Source organism: Melospiza melodia, chromosome 2, assembly GCF_035770615.1.
Source record: "Melospiza melodia melodia isolate bMelMel2 chromosome 2, bMelMel2.pri, whole genome shotgun sequence".
Taxonomy (NCBI): domain Eukaryota; kingdom Metazoa; phylum Chordata; class Aves; order Passeriformes; family Passerellidae; genus Melospiza; species Melospiza melodia.
The window spans coordinates 87,470,247-87,482,317 of NC_086195.1; the positions used below are offsets into that span (position 1 = coordinate 87,470,247).

Here is a 12,071-nt window from a genome sequence, read left to right on the forward strand (position 1 = left end):
GAGCCAAACTGCAGGCAAATTTGTTCATGGCTGACCCCGTCTCTCACCTCCAGAAGCTGAAGATTCTGATGAAGACTATGCTTATGAGGACTTGACTACAGGAGGAAACAGCACTTTTGAGACACTGTCTGAAATTGATTGGTTTGATATCCGCAGTAGAAGAAAAAGGGATCTGAGCACTCGCAGTAAAACAGAATCCTTGCAATACAAAGTCTGTGTCAGGTAGGTCTGCAAGATCAGCTCCTCATTTGCTTGTAATTCTCCTTTGTCACCCTCTTCATATCCACAAACTCAGTATCCAATCTAGTCATCTCAGAGTCTGCATACACTGTAAGTGTGTGTTCTCTCTCCCATGGCAGGAGAAAAGGTTTCCAAACAATGGATGAGATTTATTTACATGGTTTACGTAGACTTCAAATGTCACTGCAGATTCTTCCCCATCAGATTCTGGGGAGACTCCAAAGCATTTGGCAGACTAAAAATTTGAAATAAATATTTTATTTAAAAAGGTAAATACAGCTGGAATGCAGTAACAACACATATTTACAGAATTTCATCACTTTCTGGAGAGATGCTGTTCCTTTCTTTGTGGTCACACTCTGGCCTCATTAAAAAAAAAGGATGGGTAATATTATCTGGGAGAGGAGACAGATGGGATATTCTGTTGTGACAAGAAGTTGGCAAGGGCAAAGGTAGGAAAAAATAAACCCTCCTATGCAGCATAACACTGAAATACCTGTCTTTTTTCCCATTTACAGTCTGGCATTGGTCTCAGAACCACAAATTTGTGTCTTTCCTGTCTATTCTAGAGAGGAGCAGGATGGAAGAAGCAGGTCTTGCTCCCCAGTAGAATTTTGATTTTCCACTGACTTTTGTCAAAGCCTTGAAGATGGTGGTTTTATCTCCTCTTTAAAACAGTGGCATGAACAATAGCAGGGAGGACTGAAGTCACCCTAATTCCCAATTTTCACTCTCCCTCATTAAACACATATTCAGTGAATTTTTACTGGCCAAAGCATCTTCTTCCCCATTAATTGCTATGTAACATTCATCAGCTACCAGATCCACTGTTCTGCATCACTGTGCTGCTGAGTGTTAGGCTGAGGCTTAGACAATAATGTGAAATTCCTTCTGGTTAAGACATGGGAGAAAACTGAAGGCAAGATTTACATCATCATTCCTCTTCCCTACTCTGTGGTGCATCCTTTATGGGAAATGGAGAGTGCCAAGATAAAAAGTTCTGAAGCTCCACCAAGTGAATGTAAAATATCTCATGTCAAGGCACCTGGTGTGAGTGCAGAACCACTTCATTTTCCAGCAATGACACCACCTCCTGATTTTTGAGATGGTGAAAGCTGAAAAATTGGAAATCCAATACAGATATTTAGTGGATAATTACACCAATGAGGATTTTTGCCTCGGACAGCAAAGGTGATGTAAATTTGACTTAGGAAATTAATTTATCCAAATTTTTCACAGACTATCTCTACTTTCTAAGTAATAGAGAACACATACTTTGTCAGTGCTGTTTACCTCCCTGGCTTCAACAATGCTTTTAAGGTGGGATGAACTGTCATATACAGGTGAATTTTTGCTGCCTATCAGCTCCAAGGAAAGCCTCTATGAAAATCTAAGGCAAGGCACCTGGGGTTTGGATGACCATTTGACTAGTTTAGATTACTCATTTTACCTCCTGACTCTTAATGGATTAGGCAGCTTATTTTCAAATTAAAATCCACTTGGGAAAGTTAAACGGAGCAGAAAGTTTTGCTTCACCTTTAGCAAGCTTGGAAAGCCAGACTCTTCAAAGCAACCTGGCTGTTCAGTGCAGCTGTTCACTGCTGACCATGTCCCTTATAAAGGTCCACAGGTCCCAAAGCACCAAAGATGTCCCTGGTTGATCTCACTCTGCTCAGTGGGTTGGAGCCTGACACAAGGGAGCTCGAACAGGTTAGAAGCACACTTTTCTATGCAACATTTTATAGAACCTTTAGAAAATTTTTCTTTCAAAATCTTTCCAAAAATCTACAGAAGAGACATGGGAAAACAGATAGATAGATAGATTGATTGATTGATTGATTTCCACTACTCTCATTCTAATAAAAATATTTACTGAATATATAAAATAAATGCAAAGCTTGTGGTGAACAGAGTTCAGATTTCCTAGTCCCTTGTAAAAGAAATTAGGGTGAGGCTTAGCAGGGTAATAATGTGCCCTTATCATATCCTGCTGTCCTGTGGCATGCCAGGACAGGGCATCCTGGGCTTGCAGAGCAGAAGGCAAGTAGTCTTTCAGTGGTGCTTGGTGGCAGGGCACCACTGTGGCAAGGAGATGGGGCACAGTGCTCTGACGATGCGGCTTCAGAGTTTGGGGTTCTGGAGCCAGCTTGGTTGAGGGAAGTTTGCTCAGTTTTGTGCTTTCAGGGACAGTCTCCTTTAGGGAGGAAGAAAGAGGGCTGAACAAAGCAAACTAGAATATGGAAGCTGGCAGCAAAGATATTCTTATTCTGCTAGGGGTTTACTCTGATTTTTTTGTTTCTTTGTTTTCCTGCAGCTGGTGACAGCTTCAGACAGGTACATTCAGCACTTTGAGTACAAAGAAGGGAAGGTTTTGCTCTACTTTGGTGAGGTAAACAAACCCAATGATTTTTTAATCCCTGCCACTTCAGATAGCATTAGACTTTTTAGAAATCACTGCATTTTTCACTCTCCTTTACCTTTCTGTAATTTTTGTCATTTATTATTATTGAACAGCTCAGTGAAAAGACCAGGAGGATGGGAACAGAGAAAGGGAAGAAGGGAAACACACACCTTCATCTTCCACCATTCTATGTCCAAGGAGATATAGTTCATATTCAAGATTTGGCCTTTGGCCCAAGAAAAAAGAGAAATCCTCTCCCTCTCTAGCCAGAAGGGATGCTTTTCATACATGATAACAAAAGTGTTAACTGGTGGTCCTGTAATTTCCACATGGACATGACATGGCATGTCAAGGCCAAAATCCAGATAGTGATTAACAAATGTAAGCATCAGGACCCCTAGTCTCTGTATTTTTCCCAATATTTTGGATAATGACTCCACCCTACATCCACTTAAATTGCTTCACCTCTGCAGCCAAAGCAGATATCAGCATTAACTCATCTACACCACCAGAACAAGTGTTCCATAACTAGCACAGACACAAACATTGAGGAATTGACTGAGGAGAGAGAGTTTTCTCATCAAAACTGTTCTTCCTTTTTCCTCCAGCTCCCAAGTGGACCAGACCCAGATTGTGTATCATTTGGGGCAAAGCAAATCAATCCCATGGGCTTGGTTCAGCCTGCAAATGCCGTCCTTTATGATTTTTACAACCCTGGTAAGGGCACAGAAAAATTATACATAACTGCTTGAAGGAGAATGTCTCAAAAAAACCCTCCAGTCCACAGAAAGTTGATTTTTATGTAGTGTGTGAAACCATGTAATTTTGTTTAGTGATTAAAAAAAACAGCTTTGCATAATTGTCTTCCAGTTACTTCAGATAATCTAAACAGAGATCTTCTTAGGAATGGCCTAGTATTGCAAAGGGACTGAAAATGGGAACTTTAACACTCAGGAATTTTTAAATCAGATTTTCTGAGTTCCTGTTTCTCGTGGCGCTTTTAAGCATATTTCACTCACATTTTGTTTTGACAGACTGTGTCTTTATACATTTAAGACAGACCATGTTGGAGGGTTGAATTTTGTAGTGTGCTTGCCAGGGAAAGCAGTCTTCTTCCTCATTCAAAGAAAGGTTAAATGCAAATCATCCCCATTTGCCAAAGTTATGCAAACAATATTTGAAAATTAGGTCAAATCTCTACTTTGCCTTGACAGAGGGATCCAAGACAGTTTACACTGGGTTTAAACCACTAACTGAATATTGGTTGGTCCTATCTTCTTCTTCTGAAACAGTGCAGTGTTCACTGTTGTTCTATGGTATAAAGAGGTTTTTAAGATGGATGGTTTACAGAGGGAACAAAAAAAAAAGGGGAGGATGCAGGGAGGGAAGAGTACAACTAAAAGAAATAAATACAAACAAATAAAAAACCCTGACAACAACAACAAAATGCCCTAAAAAAAATTATCCAAACTGAATGAAAATAACCAGCTGAAAGGCAGCCCTGTACTCCAGGTCCCTTAGCTGTAGGTCTTTGGGAATTGCTGATGTGCATCTGATTCCTCAGAGCTCTGCTTTCTTTGGACCAGGGAAAAGTTGGGCTGCAAACGCAGTTTGTGCTGTACTGTCCAGGCTTTTCCACCTGAGCTGTCCCCTACAAGCTGCTTTGTTCCTTGCCCACAGACAGGAGCTGCAGTGTGTTCTACAGCGCTCCCAAGCACAGTGCCATGCTCTCAAAGCTGTGCCACGCCGACGTCTGCCAGTGCGCAGAAGGTAAGGAATGGCTGCAGGGGCTGGTCTAAAAGATAGATAGTTACTTCTAGGAACAATATACATGGGAATTGTTAAGCCCAGAAAGGAGCATTAGAATTATCCTAATGTGTAATACAGTACACATTCATCCTCTAGGATTTTCAGTATCAAGTTGATTTTTTTTTTCTCAGATATCCAGGATTTTTTGAAAGCTAAATCCAATATTTATATACACGCATGTGCATGTGTATGTAAAAACCTTCTATCGCAGCACTAAGGAAGTTGTTCTGCCATTTTATTCTCTGTTATATTGTTGTGGGAATATGGAGGTGTAAACTGAATCTGTCTACATATCCATGCCTATTGTGGTGTATCACTTTTTTCTTCCTTCCAGGTCCCTGCCCAAAACAAAAATCAACTTTCAGTAAATCATTAACACAAACTACACGCGTTAATTTTGTCTGCTACCAGCCTACTGCAGATTATGGTAAGGCGTGAAAGACAGCTGTTAATTTCAGCATCATTCATTTTAATAAATATAAACTTATTAAACTTAAACTGTGCCCAGACTTCTCCTGAACTGAGTAGGGTTTCTGTATGTGGCCAAGAGGCTGAGGAGAAATAAATGAAGGCATGTGCAGTTGTAGTCATCAGGGCAGAGAAGTGGGAAGTAAAGGCCTTGGAAAGATGCAGCAGGATGCTAGGGGCAGGAGGGGTGGACATTATGTTACATTATGTTATTATGTTTAAAAAAAACCCATGGTGCAGTACCCCAGTCCATCACATCCCTCATGTTACAGAATGTAATAAAAGAATAGGGTTTCCATGGCATGCCATAGTTCAGTAGCTCCTTCTGCAGAGCTAGATGTATATTTTTCCCTCTGTTAATTCGCCATTCTGGCCTCTTCTTTGGATACAAAGTTGGATAAACTACTGAAGGAAAACTAGTTGTGCACCATTGGTAAGTTCGATGCTAACAGAAGGACGGGAAAGAGTGAAAACCTAACCACAGAGGAGCTTCCTTGAAAACATACAAAGAAAGGAATATAAATCTAGGGTCTCTTGATTAATAATTCCATGGTTTGTGAGTAGATGGTACACTGGCCTCTGTTCAGACACTTGGTAGAAGCACACCTGTTACTCAGTCTTTGGATGCAATTCCATGTTGCCATCTAGCATCACAGAGCTGTTGTCTGTTGCAGCATACGACGTGGAGATCCTCGGCAGTACAAAGAAGAATGTTTTTGATTATTATGAGGCCAAAATCCACAAGATCCTTAAAGCATGTAAGTATCAAAATGTTTTACTCCTTTCATTCACCTGTAGAAACACTAAATGTTAGCCAGCATGAGCCATGCAGATGCCTTTTTCTGCCATTGAAAAGCAGGGTCAGATATATTTCTACAGCAAGCTTTCAAGAAGGCTTATTTATTGCAAGGCTTGTTTGGTGCAGCTGCCTCACTGTGCAGTTAAGCCCCAGGGTAGTTTTTTGGGTTCACGTTGTGCAGTCCCAGAGCGCACAAGCTTCAAACATTTCAGATGAAAATAAACCAGAAGCACATTCCAGACTCGTTGAGTCCATGGTTACAAACTGGAGCTAGTCTAAGAAAAACCCCTCCAAACACATGCATAGTGGGGGTATTATGTCTTCTGCATCAACCATTTTGTTTTATAGACTGTTGATAGATTCTTAATTTTTGTTATGTGGACACTGCCACTGACATCTCTTCTGATACTAAATGAAGATTTGAAGTGCTTATTACTCAATTAATTATTGAGCAATTGCAACCCTTGTGGAACAGGCTAGGAGTTGTCCACAGTGACTTGCCTGAGGTCAATAAAGACAGGAAAACTTCTGGAACTTCAATTTAATAACTGTGCTAAAGAAATAGAAAGGCTTCTTTGTTGCTAGGTGCAGTGTAAAGGTTTTCACAGCTCTCAGACAATGTCCTTTTGCAAGCCTGCCATCCCAGCTGTCCCCATGTGAACTTAATCAGCAGCATCAGAGAGCACTGGTACTCTTCAGAGTCATTTCTGGGGAAGCTGTCAGGTGACACACCAGACTTCAGCTGCTGGGGTATCATGTAGTCACCAGTTTTGAGTTTGGCAGCCAGAGATTGCCTTTAAAAAGGAACTTCAAAGGTTTTGAAATCTTCCCTCTCTGGAGCAGAATAATTAATTCACTCCATCAATCTTTGCCCAGGGGCCTGGCAATGTCACACAGTATTTTATGGCACACAACTTGTGAACTGTGCCCAATGTTCAGTAAAATAAGGTCCATGCTTCCTGATTCCAGAGAGAGCATCTGACATACCCAGGGCTTTCCATATGGAGGGAAATAGTAATGTAACTAGTGGTCAAAATACTGACTATAGGAGATTATGGTATCCCAGTGGAAAGTTTTATTAATCTCTTGAGAATACCTACAGCATTTAAAGGCTTTAGGGCTCTGGGTCCAAATGCATTTGTGCTCACAACTTGCAGGAAAACATTGGAGCAATTCTGGGGTTTTGTAGCTGACAGAGACATCGTTTGAATGTGAAGTTGAAGGGAAAGGATGTCTTCTATTCCCACATACTTGATAATTCCTTTTGGTTTATGCTGTCAGATGCAGCTTCTGAGCATCAGGAAGCTTTCAGCAGCTTTGGGAAGGGCTGGCAGGAGGCGCAAAGACATATGGGGATGAAGATAAAGCTAGGTGTTGCGCCCAAATCAGCCTGTGGCTGAACCAGTGTTATTACCTCTTGTATTCTCTGCAGCTCTTCTGAGTGAGGTTGGCCTCTATTGCCATCACCAAGTTTAGATGGTAAAATCTCAAGTTTAGTAGGGTAAAATCTCATTCTCTGGACCCTGCCATTATTTCCTTAACAACCTTTGAAGTAAAGGGTTGGTTCAGATGACAGATGGAAACACTTATTTGTGTTTGGGAGTCAGCAAAAGAGAATATTGCAGGTGTGCTTCTCAGATTACTTTGGTTATTGACAGAATTAGTGTATATGTTTTGGATGGCTAATATTTGTGCCATCCTATGAGCCCTCCAGGAGTCCTTTAGGGGAACAGTATAGCCCATACAATGTAGCACAGAATCTTTCTTTTCCCTCTTCTTCCCCCCCTGCTGCCCTTTTTAAACATTATTTCCCATTACAGATTCTAAAACTCTAAGTAAATATTTACCTTAAATTCCACTTGGATGCTTTGAAACATAAAATTTCAACTTTTTTTTTTTAATTGGAGATTTAAGATTGGAAATTGCATAATAACCACTCAGGGTAATGACACAAATGCTTATGATCCCACGGTCTGAATTGTATTAGGTCATTTGTGGAATATATGAACCGAGAAACACCTTGGTAATTTAAGCCAAATGAGGCATAACATCATCATTTTCTCAAGTAGTTCTGACCCATCTCTGCATTCCATGAACAAAATGAAAATTCAGGACACCATGTAGCATAGGAACAGCAAAAAGGTCTTGGGTTATGTGAGAAAACCTACAGGGCTTATATTCTCACTAAAAATGCAGATGTATAAGTAACATATATTAAACTGATGCAAGTTGTACCTGGGTGTTAGATAAGGTTCTCAAAGCTAGGTTTCACAGATCAGTAGCCTATGCCAAATTCTCTGAAATTGAATTACTATTAGAATATTCTACTTCAATTTTCATTCTACTTTTAGGATTTTGATGACTAGTCTTTCCATACTTGTAATATAATAGTCTATACTAGAGCAGATGATGCGCAAGATCTGTTAACTGATAAAAAAGACTGTGGTGCAATTTATGTGTAATTTAAACTGGTTTAATATTGAATTTTTACAGGAGCTTTCAAATTATAGTTAGAAAGAGAGTAAGAAATTAGAATATTGCTGTTATTTGCTTTTTTTTTTTTTTTTCAAATGGACTTTGAAAACTGTTGTTCTAGTTAAACAACATAGTGTCCTCATGACCTGAGACTGGTCAGATGAATAAGCATCTTTTCAGCTCTCCTGTCATTGCAGTGTCTGAGCAGCCACCTCATCTGCCTTGGATGCCCACTTCTGTATTTGGCAGTGTAATTCTGAATTAATAAATTTCTGGGCCAGAATCCAGAATCTAAGTTACTTTAGCATGGAAGTCACCAGGAGATTGTCCTGTGTATCAGATTCGGAGGGAAGAGCATAAAGGCTGCATTAGCAAAGTTCTGGTCGGGTGTACTAAGGAGAGTGAGATTTTAATACTGTCTGCCGCATTGTTGAGCCTCAAAAGTTTGAATTTAGTTTGCTTTAGTTTGCTAGCTTTTAAGAGCACCCTGAACCTGAGCATTCTGAAATGGAAAACAGCATGTTTTCTATTTTCCTTGGCTTTTCTCTGAGACTTAAGCAAACTCCATAATGTCTAAAAGGTCCTAAGGTCTATAGGAAAACATCTCCTTCAATAATTACTGCAAACACCAAGAAAATTAAGTCAAAAGTGGCTTACTTTCTTTCTATCAGGTCACACTAAGGGAAATGTATCCTACCATAGCAGGGCCATTTATTCACTTGACTGTGGTGGTGTTTCGCAGGGATCCCAGGACAAGGGAAGAGATGAGAATCTTGACTCCATGTTTCAGAAGGCTGATTTATTATTATTTATTATTGTATATGAGATATATTATATTAAAAGAAAATTATATACTAAAACTATACTAAAAGAATAGAGAGAAAAGGATTTAATCAGAAGACTAGCAAAGGAAAGGAATGGAATGATAAAATCTTGTGACTGCTCACAGCCTCAACACAGGTGGCTGTCATTGGTCATCAAGTAAAAACAATTTCACATGCCGGGTAAAAAATTCTCCAAATCACATTCCAAAGCAGCAAAACATCGAGAAGCTGAAGCTTCCCAGCTTCTCAGAAGAAAAAGATCCTAACAAAAGGATTTTTCAGAAAATATGTCTGTGACACCTGACAAGCCCAATTCCAAAGTGGAACATCACCTTGGCTTAGCAGTGGAGCAAATGGCCACAGGGGGTTGTGTCCTGTGGGCTACAGTTCTTCTCTCTGTTAATAAAAGTTCATGGGGTTTTCTGCTCTTGTCCCACAGCTGCAGATGAAAGCATCCAAGTGGGTGAGCACCGACAGTTCCTATCACGCTCCATGTGCCAGTTAAACATTGTCCCTGGCAAACGCTACCTCCTCATGGGCAGAGATGGGCAAACTGTGGATTGCAACAACAAGTAAGTGCAAAACGGTCCCTGGGCAGCAGCAGCTGCTATCCTGGACCATAAACCCAGAGGATACTCAGTTTATTAGAATACCTCCAGAAAGTAAAGGCAAAAAAAAAGCATCAAATTTCTCAGGGGATGATTCTGCTGGATTTACTAAAATGCAAAGTGTTCCACTCTATAGGCAAAAGCACAGCTCTGGGGAGGAGCTGAGCCATCCAATTCTATTGGCTCATGGATCTGTGGTTCCCAGACCTCTCAGGATCAAATCTGGCCCTGGTTCCCCTGGGTTAAAAACTCACAGCTGGAAAAGGGCAATGGGATAAGCTACCCAGTCCATCTGTTGCAGATGCCTTAAACAGCTCCTATGTTTGCAGAAGAAATGTGTGGGACCGTGACTAAGAGCAGCTCCCAAGGTTGCTGTTACACCATGCATGTGGGTAGCATATTCTTGTCATTTCTCACTGTCACACTTTAATGAATAAAAGGGAATTTATCTGAGTGGGAATTTAGTATGACATTCTCAAATATTCAGGGTGGAAGACTTCATAAATGTTTCCTTTCCCTGCACAGAACTAGACAAAGGTAATGCCTCTGAAAGCTTCTAGGGAGGAGATCTCCATCAAGGTGTGAGCACCGCTTCCTAAAAACCTTAAAAACTCCCATTCCCATCTCTATATGATGCCAAAGTGAGTGCCTGGGTCAGTGGCCTGCTTCAAAAAAAGCCTGATAGATACTGGGGTGTCCTTGCAGAGGTTTAGTCTCCAACATCTTCTCCAGTTCAGGCATGAAATACTGGAAGTTACACAGCTTCTCATGGGTACACTCTGTTGGAACTAAACTTCCCTTCACTGTCCCACTGGTGTGCACTTGGGCTTTTTGTGTCATTCTGGAAACTCTAACAGAAACTCAGCTCAAGCTTACCTGACATACTCAAAACACAAGTACAGCCAGGTCTGTCCTAGCTTGGCACTGACACATCCCAGATTTTCATCGAAGCTCAGTTAACCTGCTGGTGGAGACAAGTTTCTTGGCTAGTATAACTCTTGATTTCAGAGATGCCTCTCTGGAGGGATGAGTAGATCAGGGATTACACTTTCCCATTGCTCCATGTCAGGAATAATGATTAACCTTCTTTACCTGTCCCATTTTCCCTCAGGATGCAATACTTACTTGATGCACAAGCCTGGGTGGAGAAAATCCCGGAGGGCAGCGAGTGCCGCAGCACTCTGCGCCGACAGAGCTGTGCTCACCTGCAGGACTTCCTGAGCACCTCTGACAGCCTGTGCCATGTCTGAACAACGGCTCTGACCCCCACATCTCTCTGGGGCTGCAGCTTACCTTCAGCCAGAATTCCTCCTGCAAAGCCCGTGCATACCAGTGGCACCTGAAACATGGCAGGGCTGCTTCCATTGCTGTTTCATTGATTGGGGTGTGAAGCATCCTCTTGTGGGTGTGTGTGTGTGGGTAATATAATAAAAATGCAGTTCCTCTACTAGATACTGTGCTTATTGTACCTGACACTGGGGAAGAGAGAGCATGAGTTTGTCTCCATGAGCTATTCTACAACAGTGCAATTTTCCTGCAGAGAGTCAAAAGAAAAACACATTGGGCATTGTCTGAATAATTCCTGCAGTCCTGGGCAAAGAAAAAAATATTTTAAAAAAGACAAAGACATTTTTCATGGGTCAAAAAGAAACCTGGGTCTTCATGGGCTTACCTGTGTTACACTGCTGCTGAAAGAGTAGAGATACCAACACTCATGCTTAACACAGCAGCTGGTTTCTGGCTGTAATTGTGAGTCCTGCTGACCCCATGGCTGGATTCCATACACTTCTAAAGCTGCAACTAGGAGTGGTACACTGTGCCTGCCCTGTGCTGGACTCTTCCACAGGCAGTCTTCCACAGGCTTGTTAGGCTGGTAGCTCACTGAGGGCACAGAATTGCTTTTAATTGCTCTCTGTAGCCACATGTCTTTTAAGCTTTTCTTTTTTTTGAGTTTAACTCAAAACTGCTCTTTTCTTGGGATAAGAAAAAGTCTGTGGAAAATGTTTTGGTAACACTAATAAGCAGATGACTTTCAAGCACAGGTTTTGCTTCTTTAGCTTGCCAGCAAAATGCCATTTGGCAGTCATGTCTGAAGCAGAGAAGAACTGTGTAGGTCACCATCCTCACATGCTCATACCACTATTTGTGCCAGCAGCTACTGAGCACAAACATTTGCCACCTGGACTGCTTGTGCTACACTGCAGTAAAAATAAGAAGGGCCTGTGTCAATGATATGATAATTAGTAGATCCATGCTGAGGTGGTTAATTTGGAGTCAAATGATGTTACTGATAGAAAGGGCAACAGTGATGCTCATGTGGCCAAGACATTACACTGCAGCAGCACCTACCAAAACAGCTCCATCACCAGAAATTTCAGATTCACAGAAGACAGTTCATTGCCTTGTGCCTGAACTGAGAACTGAACAGCTATCTTTGAAGGCTGCAA

General features: G+C 41.2%; 1 protein-coding gene across 1 annotated transcript in view; it reads left to right on the forward strand.

Annotated features, from left to right (window-relative positions):
• The window catches only part of LOC134414517 (complement C4-like), a 41,595-nt gene extending 30,521 nt beyond the window's left edge, over window positions 1-11,074 (forward strand). Inside the window, exons 33-41 of the mRNA XM_063149214.1 lie at window positions 54-222; window positions 1,863-1,950; window positions 2,555-2,629; window positions 3,250-3,358; window positions 4,322-4,411; window positions 4,785-4,877; window positions 5,593-5,676; window positions 9,456-9,588; window positions 10,736-11,074. Coding sequence (XP_063005284.1) covers window positions 54-222; window positions 1,863-1,950; window positions 2,555-2,629; window positions 3,250-3,358; window positions 4,322-4,411; window positions 4,785-4,877; window positions 5,593-5,676; window positions 9,456-9,588; window positions 10,736-10,874 — 980 coding nt within the window. The 3' untranslated portion in view covers window positions 10,875-11,074. The remainder of the gene's footprint in view (window positions 1-53; window positions 223-1,862; window positions 1,951-2,554; window positions 2,630-3,249; window positions 3,359-4,321; window positions 4,412-4,784; window positions 4,878-5,592; window positions 5,677-9,455; window positions 9,589-10,735) is intronic.
• The last annotated feature ends 997 nt before the right edge of the window (window positions 11,075-12,071 follow it).